This window comes from Sciurus carolinensis, chromosome 7 (assembly GCF_902686445.1).
Source record: "Sciurus carolinensis chromosome 7, mSciCar1.2, whole genome shotgun sequence".
Classification (NCBI taxonomy): domain Eukaryota; kingdom Metazoa; phylum Chordata; class Mammalia; order Rodentia; family Sciuridae; genus Sciurus; species Sciurus carolinensis.
The window spans coordinates 55,107,128-55,126,541 of NC_062219.1; the positions used below are offsets into that span (position 1 = coordinate 55,107,128).

At 39.3% G+C, this 19,414-nt stretch overlaps 1 protein-coding gene across 1 annotated transcript in view; it reads left to right on the top strand.

The window, feature by feature from the left end:
• Positions 1–1,603: 1,603 nt before the first annotated feature.
• The window catches only part of Snx3 (sorting nexin 3), a 52,675-nt gene continuing 34,864 nt past the window's right edge, over positions 1,604–19,414 (top strand). Inside the window, exon 1 of the mRNA XM_047559668.1 lies at positions 1,604–2,018. Coding sequence (XP_047415624.1) covers positions 1,857–2,018 — 162 coding nt within the window. The 5' untranslated portion in view covers positions 1,604–1,856. The remainder of the gene's footprint in view (positions 2,019–19,414) is intronic.

Here is a 19,414-nt window from a genome sequence, read left to right on the forward strand (position 1 = left end):
GATTGCTTTGTTCAGGTGTCACCCACTGATGACAACACAATGCTGTGGTTCCTGGTCTCTTGGCTCACATATACTCCACTTCAAATAATCTTTTATACACACTGGTCCAGCTCACTGCTGTAATTATACCACTTAAGTTCCTAACTAGTCTCTTGCATCAGGAGACAGACCAAGCACATACTCACTCTCTATTACTCTTCCTCCTTGCAAGACGTATGTACTCACAGAGGGTTTCTTTGACCACACTACCTAATGAGATTGTCTCAGTCACTCTCTATCACATTATCCAGTTTTACTTTCTTCATAACACCAAGCATATCGGTAGGTATATTATTTGTTGATTTATTTTTGATTCCCCAAGAGAGATTATACACTAGACTATAATTGACTTATTTATCCTTTTATATCCAGTGCCTAGAGTACAAACACCAGTAGGTCTTTAATAAGTATTTATCAAACAAATGAATGTTAAGTTTTCTGGAAAATAATCTACCTCATGTTTACCTTTTTTTCTTTTTTTTTAAATTCTAACATTTCTTAGTGTTATCAAGAAGGTTGTTATAGCTGGGTGCAGTGACACAAGCCTGCAATCCCAGAAACTGGGAAGGCTGAGGCAGGAGGATGGCCAATTTGAAGCCAGCCTGGGCAACATAAGGAGACTCTGTTTCTAAAATATGAAATAGAGTCTAGGAATGTAGCTTAGAGGTAGAGCACCCCTGAATTCAAACCCCACCACCAGAAAGGAAAAAAAAAGCTATTATGATTTTTTTTCTGCTCAAGAGGTAGATCAAAGTGAACAGGGTTACTGAACTTTGTTATTTTAAAAATGCAGAAATCATTAAAAGCAAAACATCAAGGAAGGTAACTAATGAGGTAGAAACAAATTTATCCTGTCTCAATGTTCACAATTTGCATTGTAGGGTCTTTTTTCCTTCTTTTATGAAGGTTTAACGAATTACATTTCAAGTGTAGAACCATTTACCGCTTCTTTTAAAACTTACGAGACTTCCTGGTAAATGAAAGAGTGCCAGTCACCCAGAGAGGAGTCTCAAGGCAGCTTTCAGCCTGTTCACTATCTTATTTTGCTTTAGAGAGCAGACATGTCCCGGAAACCGGCTTAACCTTAATGCTCTGCTCTTGCTAGCTTTCTCTATTCCCCTGTTTTACTGCCTTTGGTTTAATCAATCCAGTCACATGTCTGGTGAAACCCAGGCTCAAGGCCAGACCACCTGAGGCATTAAAGACTACCTAGAAAAGCATTTTCGGGGGCTCACTGTGGAGCGGTGGCAATGTTGGCTCATAGTTGGGTAAGTTTTGTTTACATATGCGGTCCAACTGCCCCTACCTTGTGGTTTAACTTATGCCCCCAAACCTCCAACGCCACCCAGACCATTTCCGGTGCCCCACGACTCCCGCGCCGGGTCCAGGCGAGTACCGGGAAACCGGAAGCGGCCGCCCCCGGGAGTCTAGCCCTCCAGCACCTCGGCCCCTCCCGGCGGCGCGCGCGCCCGGTGCATTGTGGGCAGTGTAGTCCGGCTGGAACCCGCTCGCTACACGTCCCGCGACGCCGCTTCTCCTCAGCCCGCTCTGGGCAGTGCCCCGCCCAGGCCACAGCCGGGCCTCCCGGGCCGGGGCGCGGCGTTCCGGCGGGTCAGCAGTTTCTCCCCCGGCAAAGAGGCGGAAGCTCGAGGGACGCGGGGAGGAGCTTCACGAGCGGAGTGAACGCCGCCTTACGTGCTCGTTCGCTTCGCGACCGCTGCGCGCGAGCCCCGTGTCCCCGCAGCGGGCGGCAGCGGCGGCGTCTGTGGAACGCGGAGGGGGTGGAGGGAGCCCGCGGCGGCTGCGGCTACAGCGAAATGGCGGAGACCGTGGCGGACACCCGGCGGCTGATCACCAAGCCGCAGAACCTGAATGACGCCTACGGGCCGCCCAGCAACTTCCTTGAGATCGATGTGAGCAACCCGCAGACCGTGGGGGTCGGCCGGGGCCGCTTCACCACCTACGAAATCAGGGTCAAGGTGAGACCGTCTTTCTGCCTAGCTAGGAGACCCTTTGCGCTTACTCTGGTCGCCCCCGCCCAATCAGGCGCAGATCCCCTGGGCAGGCCATTGCCACCCAGGCCAGGACCCCCGTAGACGCAGCGGCAGCCCTGCGAGTGGGCGAGGGTCGTGAGCTGGGGCTCCTGTTGTTTGGGGGCTGCGGAGCGAGCCCTGCGCTGGCACTTGAGAAGATGATCAAAGAAGAGGGCGTGGGTTGAGCTCGGCTTGCCCCTTCAGCTCATCTGGGAGTGACATTTGAGTTGGAAAGGGGTAGATCTTTCGAGAACACAGTCCTTTATCGGGAACGGAGTTAGGTGTGACTAAGAAAGGGGTTTGCGCAAAGTTGAAGCCTTTTTCTTTTCCTGGAGACTTCCCAGAGGTGACCGAGCCAAGCTGGTTGTTCCAGGCCCTCCTCGCGCAACCATACTAACCTAGGTTGCACACTCCTAGGAGTACTTGATATACTTCGCAAAAGCTTGACAAATTTTTGATAGGACTGAGCCAGACATGAAAGGCGATTGGAAATGTTTGACCTTAGCATTCTTGGCTCTCATCCTGCTGAGGCCAAGGTGTGAGGAATGTCGCTTACCTCATAATCCAAAAGCACAACTGCTTTAAGAAAAGCCTGTTCATTTAGGGATCTTGCTCTCTTAATTTCAAGATTTGCACTTAACTGAATAAGGAATCATTTGAAGTAGAAACACACACTTATAATTTCATGACTAGTACTTGTTGGCAATAAGTAATTCAGATGATTTAAAAGATGCTAATTGAGAATAATGCTTCAGTTTCACTCTGGTTCAGGATTAGAGACATTGCCCATGTATGGAAGTATGTTTAAAAATTAATTACACTAATCCAGCTGTTAAGACAACAAATTATTTAACATTAAGCAGAAAATGAGTTTGACTTTAAAGTAACCAAAATTTGCATAACAAATTAAAATTTAAGTGAAGTAATTTCTTACTAACTTCTGCACTTTGGGTTGTGTTATAAAAATACAACATTTTTAAGTACGAAATTCCTTAGCGTTGAGATATTTACTTTGTGAAACTTAGGCACTTTTTAAAAATGATTATTATATAGTTAGTGTTGCTGAAAAAAAGTTAATCATCAAACTTTAGTGTAAGATATGAACCAATGGTTTAATGTTACCCTCCTTATCTCTTTGTGAATGTGTAAAATATGAACCGTAAGCTGTTTTGGTAAAGGGAAACTGAAAAATTCAAGCTCAAGTACACCCAGAGAAGTAGTCTGAAAAAAGCCCAATGAAAAAGTGAGTTTCTTAAAAAACCTTTTGAAATAATTTTGTATTGTTTTTAAAATATGGCAGATGGTTCTCCAAAAAGAACTTCCCCTTTTGCTTTTATTCACCAGCACATTTTCCTTTTTTTCTTGTGCTACAACAAAACTTGGTATTCCTGTTTCTAAACTTTATAGCTAATACTTCCTGTCACACAATTGAGTTGGACTGTCCTGCCTACACTTCCCTTAAGTAATAACTTTGTGTTTATCTTGGTAAGTGTATTATTAAATGGATTCTAGTGTGATAATTTAATCTTCTCTCTCTTTTAGTATGTAAGATTGAACCCACAGGCACTTAACCACTGAGCCACATCCCCAGCCCTTTTTATATTTTATTTAGAGTCAGGGTCTTGCTGAGTTGCTTAGGGCCTCACTAGGTTGTCGAGGTTGACTTTGAATTTGGCAATCCTTCTGCCTTAGCCTTCTGAGTTGCTGGGATCACGGGTGTGGACACCACACCTGGCATAATCTTCTCTTTTTAATACACATCTGATATCTTATTACCAAATAGTTGCTATGACACTTAAGTGTAAATTGTTAATAAGTGTAACCATTCTTATGGTCTAGAAAACAATTGTAAGACTCATAAGTGAGTTAGGGAATTAACAAATCATACACCTACTCTGGAGTTTTATTTTTATATAAACTGGTTCATTCCATGATAATGACTGTTATAGTCATAAATGCAGGTGCCCAATAACAAAACGTAATTGAGGTTATTTTTCTTAGTAAGAACACATCAATAATTGAGTTTTTAATGCTTATGAAATGTGAGTTTTTCTTAGTATGTAATGTATTAGCTTCAAACTGTGGACACCATGTAGTAAGACATGAGGCCTTACTTAAACAGCATGTGATTTTTGAGAGTAATTACAGTCTTGTATTAAGGTAGAATGGCCATGAGATGAATAGGTTAATCATTTTGTAATTTTATTTATTGCTACTTTTCTAAAATGTTGCTATTCTCCCTAGCTCCTACCGCCTGCCTTTTGCTATTGAATTTGCCATGTGGAAAACCATTTTATTCTTCAGAGTTTGGGCCCTTGAGCTATCTTACAGTTACTCTGTAATTCTGGTCTTGAGAAAAATGTTCAATTTTACAGGATCTGATTGAAATTACTCTAATTCACAGGGTAATTTTATCTGGATGGTGGCACTTTAGAATGCAAGTTTCCCAATCTCCATTTATCTTTTTTGGTTTGAGAATAGTGTTTAAGACTATTAGGATCACTTGATTAGTATCTCTGGGCTTTTGAAAATAATTGGCACTGTGTTAATGTTTTTTTAAATTGTTCTAATGGGTAGGTACAGCAGAGTGCACCATAAATGATTAAAGGTTTAGGAAAGCTCAGGGTCTAGAATTATTTTGGCATATTAAAGAGAAGACTGAAAGGGAGATATAGTCACTGTTTGTGAAGTTTGTGCTATAACTTTAATTTTCTGGGGATTTTAAATTAAGATCTTCTATTGTATTTGGAGACAACAGTTTTAAGCAGGAGTGTAGGTAAAAATCCTTCTTGAGCTTTGAGATAGTCCTGGGTTCAAAGAATAGATTTCTCATTGACTGGCAGGGCAAGGTACACAATCAAAGCTCCACTTCCCCTTCTATGAAATAGGTATGATAATAGCACCTGCCTCGTGGACTAAATGAGATAATGCACATAAAACCCTTTTTCGAACAGTGACTAGCAAATTAATACCCATTCAAAGGCTATCTCTTCGTAAATACTAATATATTCTGAATTTAAGGCCAGTGATCCATTTATATTTTCTGTGTGTTAATATTCAGTAGAATTTTCTTATCAAAGAGCCTACTTTGAGCCAGGCATGGTGGTGCACACCTGTGATCCCAGCTACTCCAGAGGCTGAGACACAAGTATCTTAAAAGTTCGACACCAGCCTAAACAACATAACGAGACCCTGTCTCAAAATAAAAATAGCTGAGATTATAGACCAACAGCGGAGTGCTTGCATAACTGGTGCAAGACTCTGGTACAATTCCCAGCACGCGCACACACCAAAAAAAAAAAAAAAAAAAAAAGAAGAAACCTACTTGGCATGGAAGTATACCTTTCTTTTTTTCTCTTTTTGGTACCAGGGATTGAACCCAGGGGTACTTAACCAATGAGCCACATCCCCAGCCCTTTTTATATTTTATTTTGAGACTAAGTTATTAAGGGCCTTATTAAATTGCTGAGGCTGACTTTGAACTTGTGATTCTCCTGCCTCAGCCTCCTGAGTTGCCTCCTTGCCCACCTGGAAGTATACCTTTCTTGAGGTAAGTGTATAAATAGAAGCCATCTTGTTTAGTAATTAAACAGATAGTCTTTTAAAGTTGAGGTTCAGGCCAGGCATGGTGGTACACACCTGTGATCCCATTGATATGGGAGACTGAAGCAGGAGGTTGAACCGAAGGAGGTTGAACTCAGTGTTCTCCTACTCAGCTACATCCCCAGCCGTCTTATTTTCATTTGAGAGTCTTGTTAAATTGCTGAGGCTGATCTCAAACTTGTGATCCTCTTGCTTCAGCCTCTCAAGGAGCTGGGATTACAGGCATGTGCCACTCTGCCCACCTAGCCTTGTTATTCTGAGTTATTAGGTTCTTTGTTCTGTACTCTTCAGTTTAACAGAAAAGGAACCAAGGCACACAAGGTCTTACCCAAGGTAGGTTATTTAGTAAGTATGAAAGCCAGGGTTAGATTTGAAGTATTCTGGTTTTGGTTCAGAAGGGTCCATAGCTGCTGTTTGTTTAATTTAAAATTACATTAAAGCATTTGTATCTACAGTCTTATGTTGAGGCACTTTCAAGTGTCTGAACCCTTTGAAAGCAATCTCAGTGTTGGCACCTGTGAGACTTAGGAGTTGACATCACTAGTTAAGATGCACCCAGGAAAATCTGCTGAAAAAGAGCTTACTTATTAAATTTGTGCTCTGACAAGTGTGTTAACAATTTGCTAGTGCTGCTTTTTTCTGTGTAAAGCTGAAAAGTGGAAGTGTGTTACCATTCGAGTACCTGTTACATGGAAGGCATTATACATTTGCATGTTTTGCATGCTCTCTTTCTGTATATATATATAATTCAGTCTTTGAGGTAATCAAGCAGAGTGTCCCTGTTTAGCAGATGTAGAAGCTGAGGTCTCATTTGTATTGATCCTTATTTCTTATCCCTAGTATGGGATCAAACCCAGGGGCACTCTGCCACTGAGCTACATTCCAAGCCTCCTCCCTTTTTGACATGATCTTGCTGAATTGTCATTGCTGACCTCAAACTTGTGATTCTCCTCCCTCAACCTCCTGAGTCAGTGAAAAATAGTGATGCATTTCTTGCTCCTGGCCTCCCTCCCTCATTTTTACTTTATGTTCTGATCCTGAAATATTTTTATTTACCAACTAAGCTGAATTTGATTGTATCCAGGTCTTACACACTTCCTCCTCTGTTCCTTTAACAACCTCATCTAACTACTACTACTTTGCCTACAGCACTCAGCTTTAATGTCTTCTTTTTAGGGATTTTGCTGATCCCTCCACTCTAAATTGAATTTGCTTCCTTTGTGCCTTCATAGCCCTGTTAGGATTGAATTGCTTGTCTGTGGTTTCCTATAGTTCCTGTGTCTTCCATTATAAACTCCCAGAGGACAAGGAATGTCATAATTACTCTTACTCAACACCTGATGCTGTGCTTAGCACGTAGTGGACACCTATGAACAAATAAAGTTCAGGAAAGTTAGCTTGTCCAAGGTTACACCTAGTAGTGGCAGAACCGGGGTTTAAATCTAGGTTTTCTGACCTTTAGAGCCCATACTTTTGTGCATCCTCACTGAACATTCAGATCACTTGGGGAAATTTTGCAACCTTTGTGATTCTCTTTTAGCGGGGCATGGTATTGCACGCCTGTAATCCCAGTGACTTGGGAGACTGAGACAGGAGAATTGGAAGCATGCACAGCTTAGCAAGACCCTTTCTCAAAATAAAACATAAAAAGGGGTGGCGGTAGCCTAGAAATGTGACTCAGTGTGTAAGCACCTCTGGGTAAAAATCCTTGATAACAAAAGAAAAAGCTCTTTTAATTGGATAAGATGAGGTTTGGATAGTGGTAGTTTAAAAAGCACCCAGCAAGGGCACTTTACTATAGTCAGAACATCTGGTGTCACCATGTTCTCTATCTCACTGAGAAATGTAGGCAGTAGAGAAGCATGAGAAAATCATATAAAGCCACAATTATTGGTAGACTTGATAAGGTTAAAAAAAGCAGATTCTAAAATAGTAATAAGTACATTTTAAAAAGCAGATCCTGACAGCAAGGAAGAAAATAGTGAAATTTGTCAAAGATAAGAAAACTATTTTTGGAAAGGAAACAATTTAATTATTAGCTGAAAGCATACTAACTTCTACAGTTTAGGTTTGGGGGAAGAAGGAAAGGCACGGACTATATTCAGCTAAGACATCTTTTTTTTGTTGTTTTTAATATTTTGTTTTAGTTGTAGGTGGACGCAATATTTTTATGTGGTGCTGAGGATCAAACCCAGGGCCTCACACATGATAGACGAGCGCTCTACCCCTGAGCCACAACCACAGCCCCATAAGCCAGATCTTTTTGCTCTTTCTTGCAACATCCGTGTCTGTTTCCCTGTGTAATCATGAATATAAACCAGAATTCAATGAAAGAAAAACATAAATCCGCTTAAAAAAGGAATCTTTATAGATTATAAATATTGCCACTCTATACACTTTTAAAGGAGAACATATAAAATGAGAATGTCTCAAAATGCTTAACTTTTAGCTATCCTTGTGATTCCACATAATATAGGTTTTCCTGTACAGCACTATTATTAGATTTGGTGTTTTGAATCCCACTATGCTGCTTCTATAAAAGCAGAGCCAATAATTTTTTGAACGTCAGATAAGAAAGATGGTGTCCAAGAAAATCTTGGAACTGCTGTTTATTGATTTGATTCCTTAAGTAAAACACTTAAAGCTTTCAGCCAAAGTTCTATTTCTTTAAAGAAATATTTAACTTAGAACCTAGCAATTTGGACATGTTAGTAAAATGTGATGTTTACTGTGACTTGCTAGAATCTATTAGGATACAGGCTGGATGTGATGGTGCATGCCTGTAATCCCAGCAACTCACGAACCTGAGGCAGGAGGATCAAAAGTTGGAGACCATGCTGGGCACAGTGGCACATGCCTATAATCCCAGTGATGGAAGGCTGAGACAGGAGGATCACAAATTCAAAACCAGCCTTAGCAATTTAGCGAGGCCCTAAGCAATTTAGTGAGTCCTTGTCTCAAAATAAAAAGGACTGGAGATGAGGCTCAGTGGTTAAGTGCCCCTGGGTTCAGTTCAGTCCCCAGTACCAAAAAGAGAGAAGAGAGACAAAGTTGGAGGCCAAGCTGAGCATGGTAGATCACTTCTGTAATCCCAGCAGCTCAGGAAGCTTAAGCATGAGAATCGCCAGTTCAAAGCCAGCCTCAGCAAATTAACAAGACCCTAAGCAATTTAGCAAGACCCTGTCTCAAAATTTAAAAATGTTTAAAAAGGGTTGCGATGTGGCTCAGTGGTTTGTTACTGGGTTCAATTTCCTGTGCCCCGCCCCCCACCCCCACAAAAAAAAAAAAAAAAAAAAAAAATACTGTTTAGGTTAGTCTCCCAGAGACCACAAACTAAAAAGAGAGTTGTTCCTTCCCTGCATCCCAGTAGAGTCCTCAGGCACAGTCCAGGGTTGATATCAGCTTGACTATGAGTTCCCAAAGTAACATCCACTTTCTAGCCAGGAGAAATATTCTTGCACTTAAAGGACACAACCCTGGGAGTTGTATCATTGCTACTTTTGCTCCATTGCCATGTGTTAGCTATAGAGGGAATTTGTCTAGCTGGGCAATTTGAAGAAGGGAAGAAAAGAGGTTGTTGCCACAATAACAAACAGATACTTGGGTTTGGCTCTTTTAGGATATTGCTTTAGCTACATTCATATCATCTATTCTTTGCCTTTATTCTTTTTGTTTGTTTATTTTAGTGCTAGGGAATGAAACCAGGCACCCTTAACCACTGAACTACATCCCCAGCTCTTTTTAAATTTTTTTATTTTGAGATAGGGACTCACTAAGTTACTTAGAATCCTCATACTAAGTAACTGAGGCTGGTTTTGAATTTGTAATCCTCCTGCCTCAGCCTCCCAAATTGTTGGGATTACAAGTCTGTACCACCAGGCCCAGCTTTTTCCCTTTATTCTGATGCCTGCAATTACGGTATAGAGTAAGTTTATTAAATTTGCAAGAAATTAAGTTGTCATTCGTTTTGGTAATTTTTTTTATTAAAATCTTTTTTATTTTTAGACTGCATTTTGATTCATTGTACACAAATGGGGTACAACTTTTCATTTCTGTGGTTGTATACAATGTAGATTCACACCATTCATGTAATCATAAGTATACATTGGGTAATACTGTTTCATTCTGTCCCCCTCCATCTCCTACCCCATTTTCCTCTGCACCTTCCAAAGTTTCTTCATTCTTCTCTTCCCCCCACCACCCTCCCTTGTTATATAGTGTCATGCACTTATCAGAGAAAGCATTCAGCCTTTGGTTTTTTTGGGCTTAACCTATTTCACTTAGTGTGATATTTTCCATCTTCATCCATTTTAGTGTTGGTACTGTTAATATGAAGGGTTTTGATCCCTTCCTGAGAATTAATTTTGATAAGAGGAACAAAGAGTATGTGAAGACATGGCATATCTGATGGGAGCATTCAATGGGATCTACTTTGGCTTACAGATACTAAAATATAATTAATTTTTTTTTCTTAGGTGTCTGTTTAAAACTACTGTAGACTGAGTGTGGATCACTTGAGCCTACCAGTTTGAGACTCGCCTGGAGAACAGCAAACTCCTGTCTCCAAAAGTAAAAAGAAAAAGTTTGCCTGTTCCTGGTGTAGAGTTTGTTTATGTAGCACTGAAGTACAATAGTAGCTGGGTATGGTGGTGCACACCTGTAATTCCCACTGAGGCAGGAAGGAGGATCTCAGGTTAGAGGCCAGCTTTGGCAATCTAACAAGACCTTGTCTCAGAAATTAAGAAAGGGCTGGGTATGTAATTCAGTGAGAAAACACCCCTGGGTTCAGTCCCCAGTACTTAAAAAAAAAAAATGAGAAGAAAAATGGAATATAGGTTTTGTTCCTTTGGTTGCAGTTACCTATAGTCAAGAAGGGTGGGTTCAATACAATAAGATCTTGAAAGAGATGAAAATTATATTACTTTTATTACAGCATGTTCACATAACTTTATTATTATAATTTTTCTATTTGTTACCTGTTAATATCTGTGCTGAATTTATATATTAAACTTTCTTATAGGTATGTATGTATAGGAAAAAAAAGATATTGTATTTGAGGTTCAATACTTTCTGCAGTTTCAGGTATCTACTGGGATCTTAGAACATATCCCCCAAGGAAAAGAGGGTCTGCTGTATTGAAAATCAAGCTACATTGGGAGAATCTAATATCAAAACTGTTGGACTGTGAAAAAGAAATCATTCATCTTAGGAAGACAATAGTAAATGAGGAAATGGTAGTTAAACTACTAGTTTTTTTAATCTTACATATTAATTAAATGTTAAAAGAATCTTGCCTGGGGATGTGGCTCAATGGTAGAGTGCTAGCCTGCCTGTAGAAGTCCCTGGGTTTCAGCCCCAGCACAACAAAAACTAGAATACTAACAGGATCTTAATGTATAACCCCGTTGATGGGTACTACATGAAATATTAAGATATCCTTTTTGCCTTCTAAAGGCCCAGTTTTTACATAGACTTGCTGTTGTTATTTTGTTCTTTATATTGAGACCAGCCACAAGGATTTTCAGTTTATAAAGCTTATTTTTCTCATTTGAAGCCTTTTAAAACTCCTTTGAATGACCATGTAGAGAAAATTGAAGTTTGTGATAGTTTTGTGAGAGTCCACAAACCAGTGGCAAAAGTGAAGATGATGCCTGACAAAATGGATTGCAGTTAGTTTTAGCCAGGATCATTGCTTAGATATTTTATAGGTCAGAGTTAATTTTTTATGCCATATCACCATTTACTATGTGGTATACATACATGTTAACCTCCTACACAATATGGCAGTGGTGCCATTAATGATTTTTTTTTTTTCAGGAAAAAAAATCACTTTATTCTAATAAACTCAAAGAAAATCAGAACAGCTGGCTTAAAGAGGGCACACAAACATTTGTCCAGCCCCCAATTCTGAACCAACTCAATGAACTTCCATACAATTAGAACTCTCTTTTGTTGCCATTCAGAAACATTGAAGCTATTAGGTGAGGCTTTACACTGCAGTTTTTTACAGTTCATATTTTCTGTATTGATTACATTTTTATGCTAAAGTAACATGGTCATCAGAGCCGATTTTCCGTTTCTTCAATTTGGACTTCCCGATTAGACTAATCCGTTAGCATCTGCACTGCTTCAGCACCTCATTGAAACCCTCCCAGAGCTTAATATCACCCTGGTTCTGGGCACGCTCCAAAAATTGTTTTATCTCATAAAAGCAAAGGCCACCAAGCTGCTACTGCTGTGCTGGCTGGGTTCCGTGAGGCTCCTGGTAGGTGATACCCGGCTTTGAGGTCTCCGCAGCACTTCCTCCGCTGAAGCTCCCTGTGATGGCATGGCCCAGTGTGTGCCCCACAGCAGAGCCCACAGCCATACCTGCCGCAGTGGTGGCCATCTAGGCCATCAGACCTGGCTACCTGGGTGCCGCGGCAGGTGAGCCCACCGCAGCTGGCGGGGCTGTAGCTGGTGGCTGTAGCTGGTGCCTGGGCACAGCTCTCATCTGAGGGACTGACTGGCCTGGGACGGGAGTGGGAGTGGGAGTGGGGGTGGGGGTGGGGCCGGGGCCGCGCGAGGTGCTGTGGCTTCCACGCTGCAACCTAAGCGCGCAGCGGCTCGGCGTCCAGAATGCTGCCATGATTTTTAATCATTAATATAATATACAAATGATTTTGAATAATTATATTGATATAGGTTGAGCATTGCTATAGGTAATTTTAATGTGTGAATTATAGAAAGGGATTTAAGTTGAAAATTGAGAATCTGTGACATCAACTATAAACGGAACAATGTAATTGATAGAATACTTAGTTTAGAAGGACAGACGATATAGATAAGTTGGAATAAATTATAGAACTTTTTGCTTAGACATCAATATATGATTTTTATCCACAATGTTATTTGTCCAGTTTTTTTCTCTCAAGACATCAATTTTTTTTCTAACTAAATTTCTTTTTACATTTGTTGACTTAAATTTGAGTAGCTTGTGTGGGCCATTTGCTTTATTGAGCACTCGGAATGCTAAGTTTAATTAAAATGACTGCTGCATTTATTAAATTCACTCCATTCTGAAATAGGACTAGAAGATTTCTCTGATTATTGAACATCAAATAAACAAACATTAATGACCTATTATGTCTATACCAGACACTATACTAGATGCTTAACTGACAGATGAATAAGACTTTGCACTGGAGGTGGGAAGAAAGGTAAATTTAATTTAGTTTTATAAAATATGCTTATTTGATTAAAAAATATGCATAATATGCAGTGGGAATCCAAATATGCGTTATGGAGCCAGGAATGTGAGGGCAGATAATGAACCAGTAGTATTCCAGGCAAAGAGAGCACCTGTCTTTTCTGTTCTTCATTGCCAGCATCTGACATTGTCAGTGACCTGCCAAAGTCACACAAAAATAATACTGGATTCTGACCTATAAGGACCATTTGTTACTGTCTGACTCAAACATTTCTCTACCTCTTTGTTCTACTTATAGGTTATATTTACTTACAGCATCTCTAGTCTGATATGTTCAGACAATGTGGTAGGTACTTTCCCTTATATTTTCTCTGATATATTCCGTTATTTTCCTGCCTCTTCTTTGACATGGTAGTGGCTCTTAATTCTAGTTAAAATCACTCATAGATATAGACCAGTTGCTAATTCTTTTTTTAAATTTATTTTAACTTTTTAGTGGTGCCAGGGATTGAATCCAGGACCTCAGACATGCTAGGCAAGCACACTGCACCACTGAACTATAATACCTCCTACCCCTAGTTACACATTCTTACTTAATCATAATCATTTTTCTTTCAGCATAATTGTGTTTTATGATGTAGTTAAGACAGTCTATCTGCTCTTTCCCAAAATTTAATCCTAATGATCTTCCCTTATTCCTTTTGCCAAAAGCTAAATCAAATATATGTACACAGCATAGGCTGGTGTTCCCTCTAAGCAATATTGTGTCAGTTATCAGTGCACAACAAACTACCTTAAAACTTAATTTTCACAACAGTGGTTTTTTTCCCACTATTATGAGTATGTCAGAATGAACCCCACAATGATATAAAACTGTGATGTACTAATGAAAACACATTTTTAAAGAGAAGAAAAATACTATGAATTAAGCTATGTGTAGTGGCACATATCTGTAATCCCAGCTCAAGGCTGAGGCAGAAGGACCCCAAATTCAAAACCCACCTGGGCAAGAGCCTGACTCAAAAGAAAGAAGAGGAAAGGGCTGGGAATGTAGCTCAGTCATAGAGCACCCCAAGTTCAATCTTAGTACCACAAAAGACAAAAACAAAACTATCAAGATTATGTGATGGGGGAGGGTAACAAAGATTATGTGATTCTCTCAGTCTTCTAGTTGGCAGTACTATGGATTGAATCCAGGTCTGTGCTTGCTGGGCAAGCACTCTACCTCTAAGCTACATTCCCAGGCCTTTCTTTAAGGCAGGGTCTCACTAAATTGCCTGGGCTGGCCTAGAACATGTGGACTTAAGTAATCCACCTCAACCTCCTGAATACCTATAGACATGTACCACTACATCTGACTTGCTTAGTGTTGTTAATCTTGACTTGGCAGCCCAAAGTTACCTTGTTTTGTGGTAATTTCCTCTTTATTTTGGAAAAACAACCCTCTGCTGCCTATTAAGAGGTACTTATTCCCTTCTTCTACTATATTTGTTTTCCTTCTTTATTTTACTTTTTTAATTTGTGCATTACAGTCATACATAAAAGTGGAATTCATTGTGATGTATTCATACATGTATATAGCATAATTTGGTCAATTTCATTCTGCAGTTTCTCTCCTTTCTCATCCCTCCTTCCACCCCTTTGCTGCCTTCCTCTACTCCACTGTTCTCCCTTCTATTTTCATGATCCCCTATTTAAAAATTTCCTTATTTCTCTCTAGCTTCCACATAGAAAACATTTGACCCTTGACTTTTTCTAAGTTTGGCTTATTTAACTTAGCATGATGTTCTCCAGTTCCATCTATTTGCCAGCATATGACATAATTTCATTCTTCTTAATGACTAACACTCCATGGTGTTATATACCACATTTTCTATATCCATTCATCTATTGAGGGATACCTAGTTTGGTTCCTTAATGATTGTGAATTGTGCTGTTATAAACATTAGTATGTACATATCACAAAAATTGTATGCTGATTTTAGTTTTTCTGAATAAATATCAAGGAGCAGAATAGTTAGAATGGTGGATCCATTCCTGGATCCATTACTTTTTTGAGTAATCTCCATACTGCTTTTCAGACTGATTGTACTAATTTGCAGTCCCACCAACAATGCAGCATGAGTGTGCCTCCCCCCACCCCCACATCCTTACCAGCATTTATTGTTTGTAGTTTTGTTTTATTTGTTATTTGTGGGTTTTTTGTTTTTTGTTTTGGTACTGGGGATTGAACCCAGGGGCTCCTTACCCCACTGTGCTACCTCCCCAGCCCTTTTTATTTTTATTTTGAGATAGGGTCTTGCTAAATTGCTGAGGGCTTTACTAAGTTGCTTAAGTTGGCCTTCAACTTGCAGTCTTCCTCCCTCAGCCTCCCACATGCACCACCATGCCTGGCTGTTATTTTTTTCTTGATGTTTGTCATTCTAACTAGAGTGAAATGAAATTTCAGTGTAGTTTTTTGTTTTTTTTTTTTTTAGATGTTGATGGACCTTTATTTTATTCATTTATTTATATGTGGTGCTGAGACTGGAATCCAGTGCTTCATACATGCTAGGCAAGTACTCTGCCCCTGAACCACAACCCCAGCCCCTCAGTGTGGTTTTGATTTGCATTTCCCTGATTGTTAATGATGTTGAATTTTTTCCATGTATTTGTTGGCCATTTGCTTTATTTTTATTCTTTACTATTATTTATTTATTTATTTTTGAGAAATGTCTTTAGTTCATTTGTCCATTAGGGGATTTTTTGGCATTTTTTGAGTTTTTTTTTTTTTTTAATATATTCTGGATATTAGATAGAATTTTTTATCATTGCTATTGTGATCTGGTGCCCTCAAATGAAAAAGGCTAACTTCTGAGGCTTGGTAAGTTTAAAATCTTGAGTATTAGGTGATGAATACTTTTGGATAATGACTTGGAATTAAAATTTAACTTATAAAAGATTTCAGACTTTATTGTCAGGCCTTTGAACTCCAAGCAAATTCTTAGAAGCAGTACTATCTTCCATTCATTGCACACATTAGGAAAACAGTACTCTGACTTTTACAACTTGTGATTCTCTCGGTCTAAAATGCATTCAAGTGGCTGGGGGCTGTAACTCAGTGGTAGAACACTTGCCTAGCATGTGTGAGGCACTGGGTTCCGTGCTTAGCACCATATAAGAAAATAAAATAAAAGTTCTTCAACAACTAAAAAAAAAATTAAAAAAATTAAAATACATTGAAGTATTTCAGGTAATAAATATATAGCCACACAATTTTTTCTGAACATTAACCAGTCTTTTAAGATAAGCAAGAATCTGTATTTAAAATATCCACATCCATTTGCATAGGACAGAATTTAAAAATCCAACTTAAAAAATTATGAAGTAGACCAAAAAATGTATCAAATGTATAAGGAGCCCAAAACTTCTGTACTAAGTAATTTCAAGAATGTTGAAACTTGGGCTGAGGTTGTAGCTCAGTGGTAGTTCGCTTGCCTGGCATGTGTGATACCCCGGGTTCCATCCTCACCACCTCGTATAAATAAATAAAATAAAGGTCCATTGACAACTAAAAAAAATATTTTAAAAAAAATGTTAACACTAAACTGGGTGCTGTGGCACATGCCTGTAATCCCAGCAATTTAGAAGGATGTCAAGTTCAAGGGCAGCCTCAGCAACTTAGTAAGACCCTGTCTCAAAATTTAAAAAATGAGAAGGGGAAAAGGGCTGGGGATGTGGCTCAGTGGGTAAGCATCCCTGGGTTTAATTCCTGTTTAAAAAAAAAAAAAAAAAAAAAGAATGTCAAAGCCAAGGGAGCATTGTAGAATTTATAGTTATGTATAATCTGATAAAACTAAGAAAAAACTTTATAGGTTAAAATAGGCCATTACTTATGAGTTCTTCAGTAGATTATTTAGAAGGGACATGTTCTTTTATCTGCCCTTCTCTAAAATCGCCCTGATGCAGTAACCATTGGCCATAGGTGACTATTTAAATTGAAGTGTTAGACTTAAACTTGCAGATATCCTTGAGTTTCAGTTTCTTTGAAATTGATGTTGACTTATTTGACTTTACTGGGTCTTTAGTTGATCAGAAGTGGTATAGGCCTCTTCTGTCACCGTTACTCATGTGCCAAACTCCAGATGTGGGCTGCCTTTACACACGCTCCATTCTTTTTTCTTTTCTTTCTTTCTTTTTTTATTAAAATCTTATTTACTTTTATAGACTGCATTTTGATTCATTATACACAAATGGGGTACAACTTTTCATTTTCAACAATGTAGATTCACACCATTCATGTAATCATACATATACATAGGGTAATACTGTCTGTTTCATTCTATCTTCAACTGAGCTATCTCCCCAACCCTCACACTCCATTCTTAAAAAAAAAAAAAAAAAAAGAGAAACCTCAGGCATGATCATGTATGCCTGTAAATCCCAGTAGCTCAAGAAGCTGAGATAGGTACAGTGTGTTAAAAAGCATTCTACTGTCATGTATAACCAATTAGAACAAATGAAAAAATTAATTAAAAAAAAGCAGCTTCAACAGGAGGATCCAAAGTTCAAGACTAACTTCAGCCACTTAGTGAGACCCTGTCTCAAATTTAAAAATAAAAAGTGCTGGTGATGTAACTCAATGGTAAATTGCCCCTTTGTTAGATTCCCAGTACTCTCCCACTGCCACCCCTCCAAAAAAAAGGAAAGAAAAATGTTTTTTCCTAGTGTAATAAAACATTTTTATCTAGAAAATAAATATCTAGCCTTTGGTTGAATTAAGAATACTTTTTTTTTTCATTATCTTGAGTAAAATATGGGAAGCAAGACAGTAACTCAGCACCCTGAAATAAATTTGGTCTGTACCTGTACTGCAAGTAGAAAAGGAAGGTACTTCTCAAATTTTCTCCCTGTCTTACTTCCTCACACCCCATTCAAGATAAAGAAAAAAGGTTTTCATTATGCAGCCAAAGATTACTTATGTTCTTGATAGGAATATTTTGTTACATTAGTAAAGAAAAAAACTTTTTAAGTAAGAAATTTAAAGTTGGGATGATGGCATGTCGTTGTAATTTGAGCACTCAGGGAGGGTCAGGTGGGAGATGCACTTGAGTCCAGGAGTTCAAGACCAGGCAGGGCAATGTAGCAAAACCCTGTCTCAAAAAAAAAAAAAAAAAAAAAAAAAAAAAAGAAAGTAGATATGTGGCATGTGATGCATGCTGCGGACAGGTCAGGGCTGGAGAGGAACTCATGCTCACCCTCCCCTCCAGCAGTGTTCAAGTTTTGAGTTTCCGAGTTAGCTTGTAGTTGAGGGAATCAAGCAGCCATTTGGGCCTGCTGGGCAGCTTTTAGAAAGGTGGTGCTCTTGGTTTTTAAGGACTGTGGTGTTCACTACCTTTAAAGAGTTGGGAGATGCAATGGCCATAGTGCAGAGGGGTTGTCTCTGCCTCTCCTCTGGGTCTTTTCTTTTTCGATACTGGGGATCGAACTCAGGGCCTTGTGCTTGTAAGGCAAGCACTCTACCAGCTGAGCTAGCTCCCAGCCCTCTCCTCTGGGTCTTGTGTGGACTGCATTTGGAAATTGAACACAAGTTTATAGGTCATAGTTTACTTGGATTGTACTTTAGTTGAAGGTGAACTGGGATGAGAGTAAATATTATCTTTCAGAATGCATAGTATCTTTTTCCTTTCTCTTCATTTCCATCTAGGTTAGATGTTAACGATATGAAAATCTTTAAGGGCTAGGGATATAGCTCAGTTGGTAGAGTGCTTGCCTTGCAAAGCACAAGGCCATGAGTTCAATCCCCAGCATCACCAAAAAAAAAAAAAAAGATGTGAAACTCTCTAGCCCCAAACAGATTTACTTAAATCTGCTTTCATGTCTGTTGAGAACTCCAGGCTCTCCCAACATACTTTTGCTCGGGGGCTCTGAAGTAATTTCCTGTTCTGTGCCTGTACTGCAAGTGGAAGGGGAAGTGCTTTCCAAATTCCCTTCCTATCCTACTTCCTCAAAGGTTCTTTATAAAGGTCTCAGAAAAATTCATTATATTAAAACACTGAAATCTTATGATTTAAGTTCTTGCTGTAGTTTGGATGTTGAATGTCCCCTAAAGGTTCCCGAGGTAGTGCTATTCAGGGTTGAGGCTTTGTAGGGGGTTCTTAGGTTATTTGGGGCATGCCTCTGAAGGGGATTGTGGTACCTTGGTGGCTTCTTCCTCTTTGTTTCTTGGCTCATGTGGTATGAGGTTTGCTCCATCATGCACTCCTGCTGTGATGTGCCACACTCACCAGAGGCCCAAAGCAATGGACCCCTGAATTGTAGACAGGAATTTCCAGAACAGTGACTCCAAAGAGGACCTTTCTTCTTATAAATTAATTGCCTTTGGTATTTCATTAGGACCAGGAAGCTGAATAATAGTTTTTATGTAGGCAAGCTTAAGATAACTCATCAGCAAATCCTTTTTTTTTTTTTTTTTAATTGTTTTGTTTTCAGTACTGGGGATCAAACCAAGGTCTTCACATTTGCAGTGCAAGCACTCTATCACTGAACTACACTTCGAGCCCCCATTTAT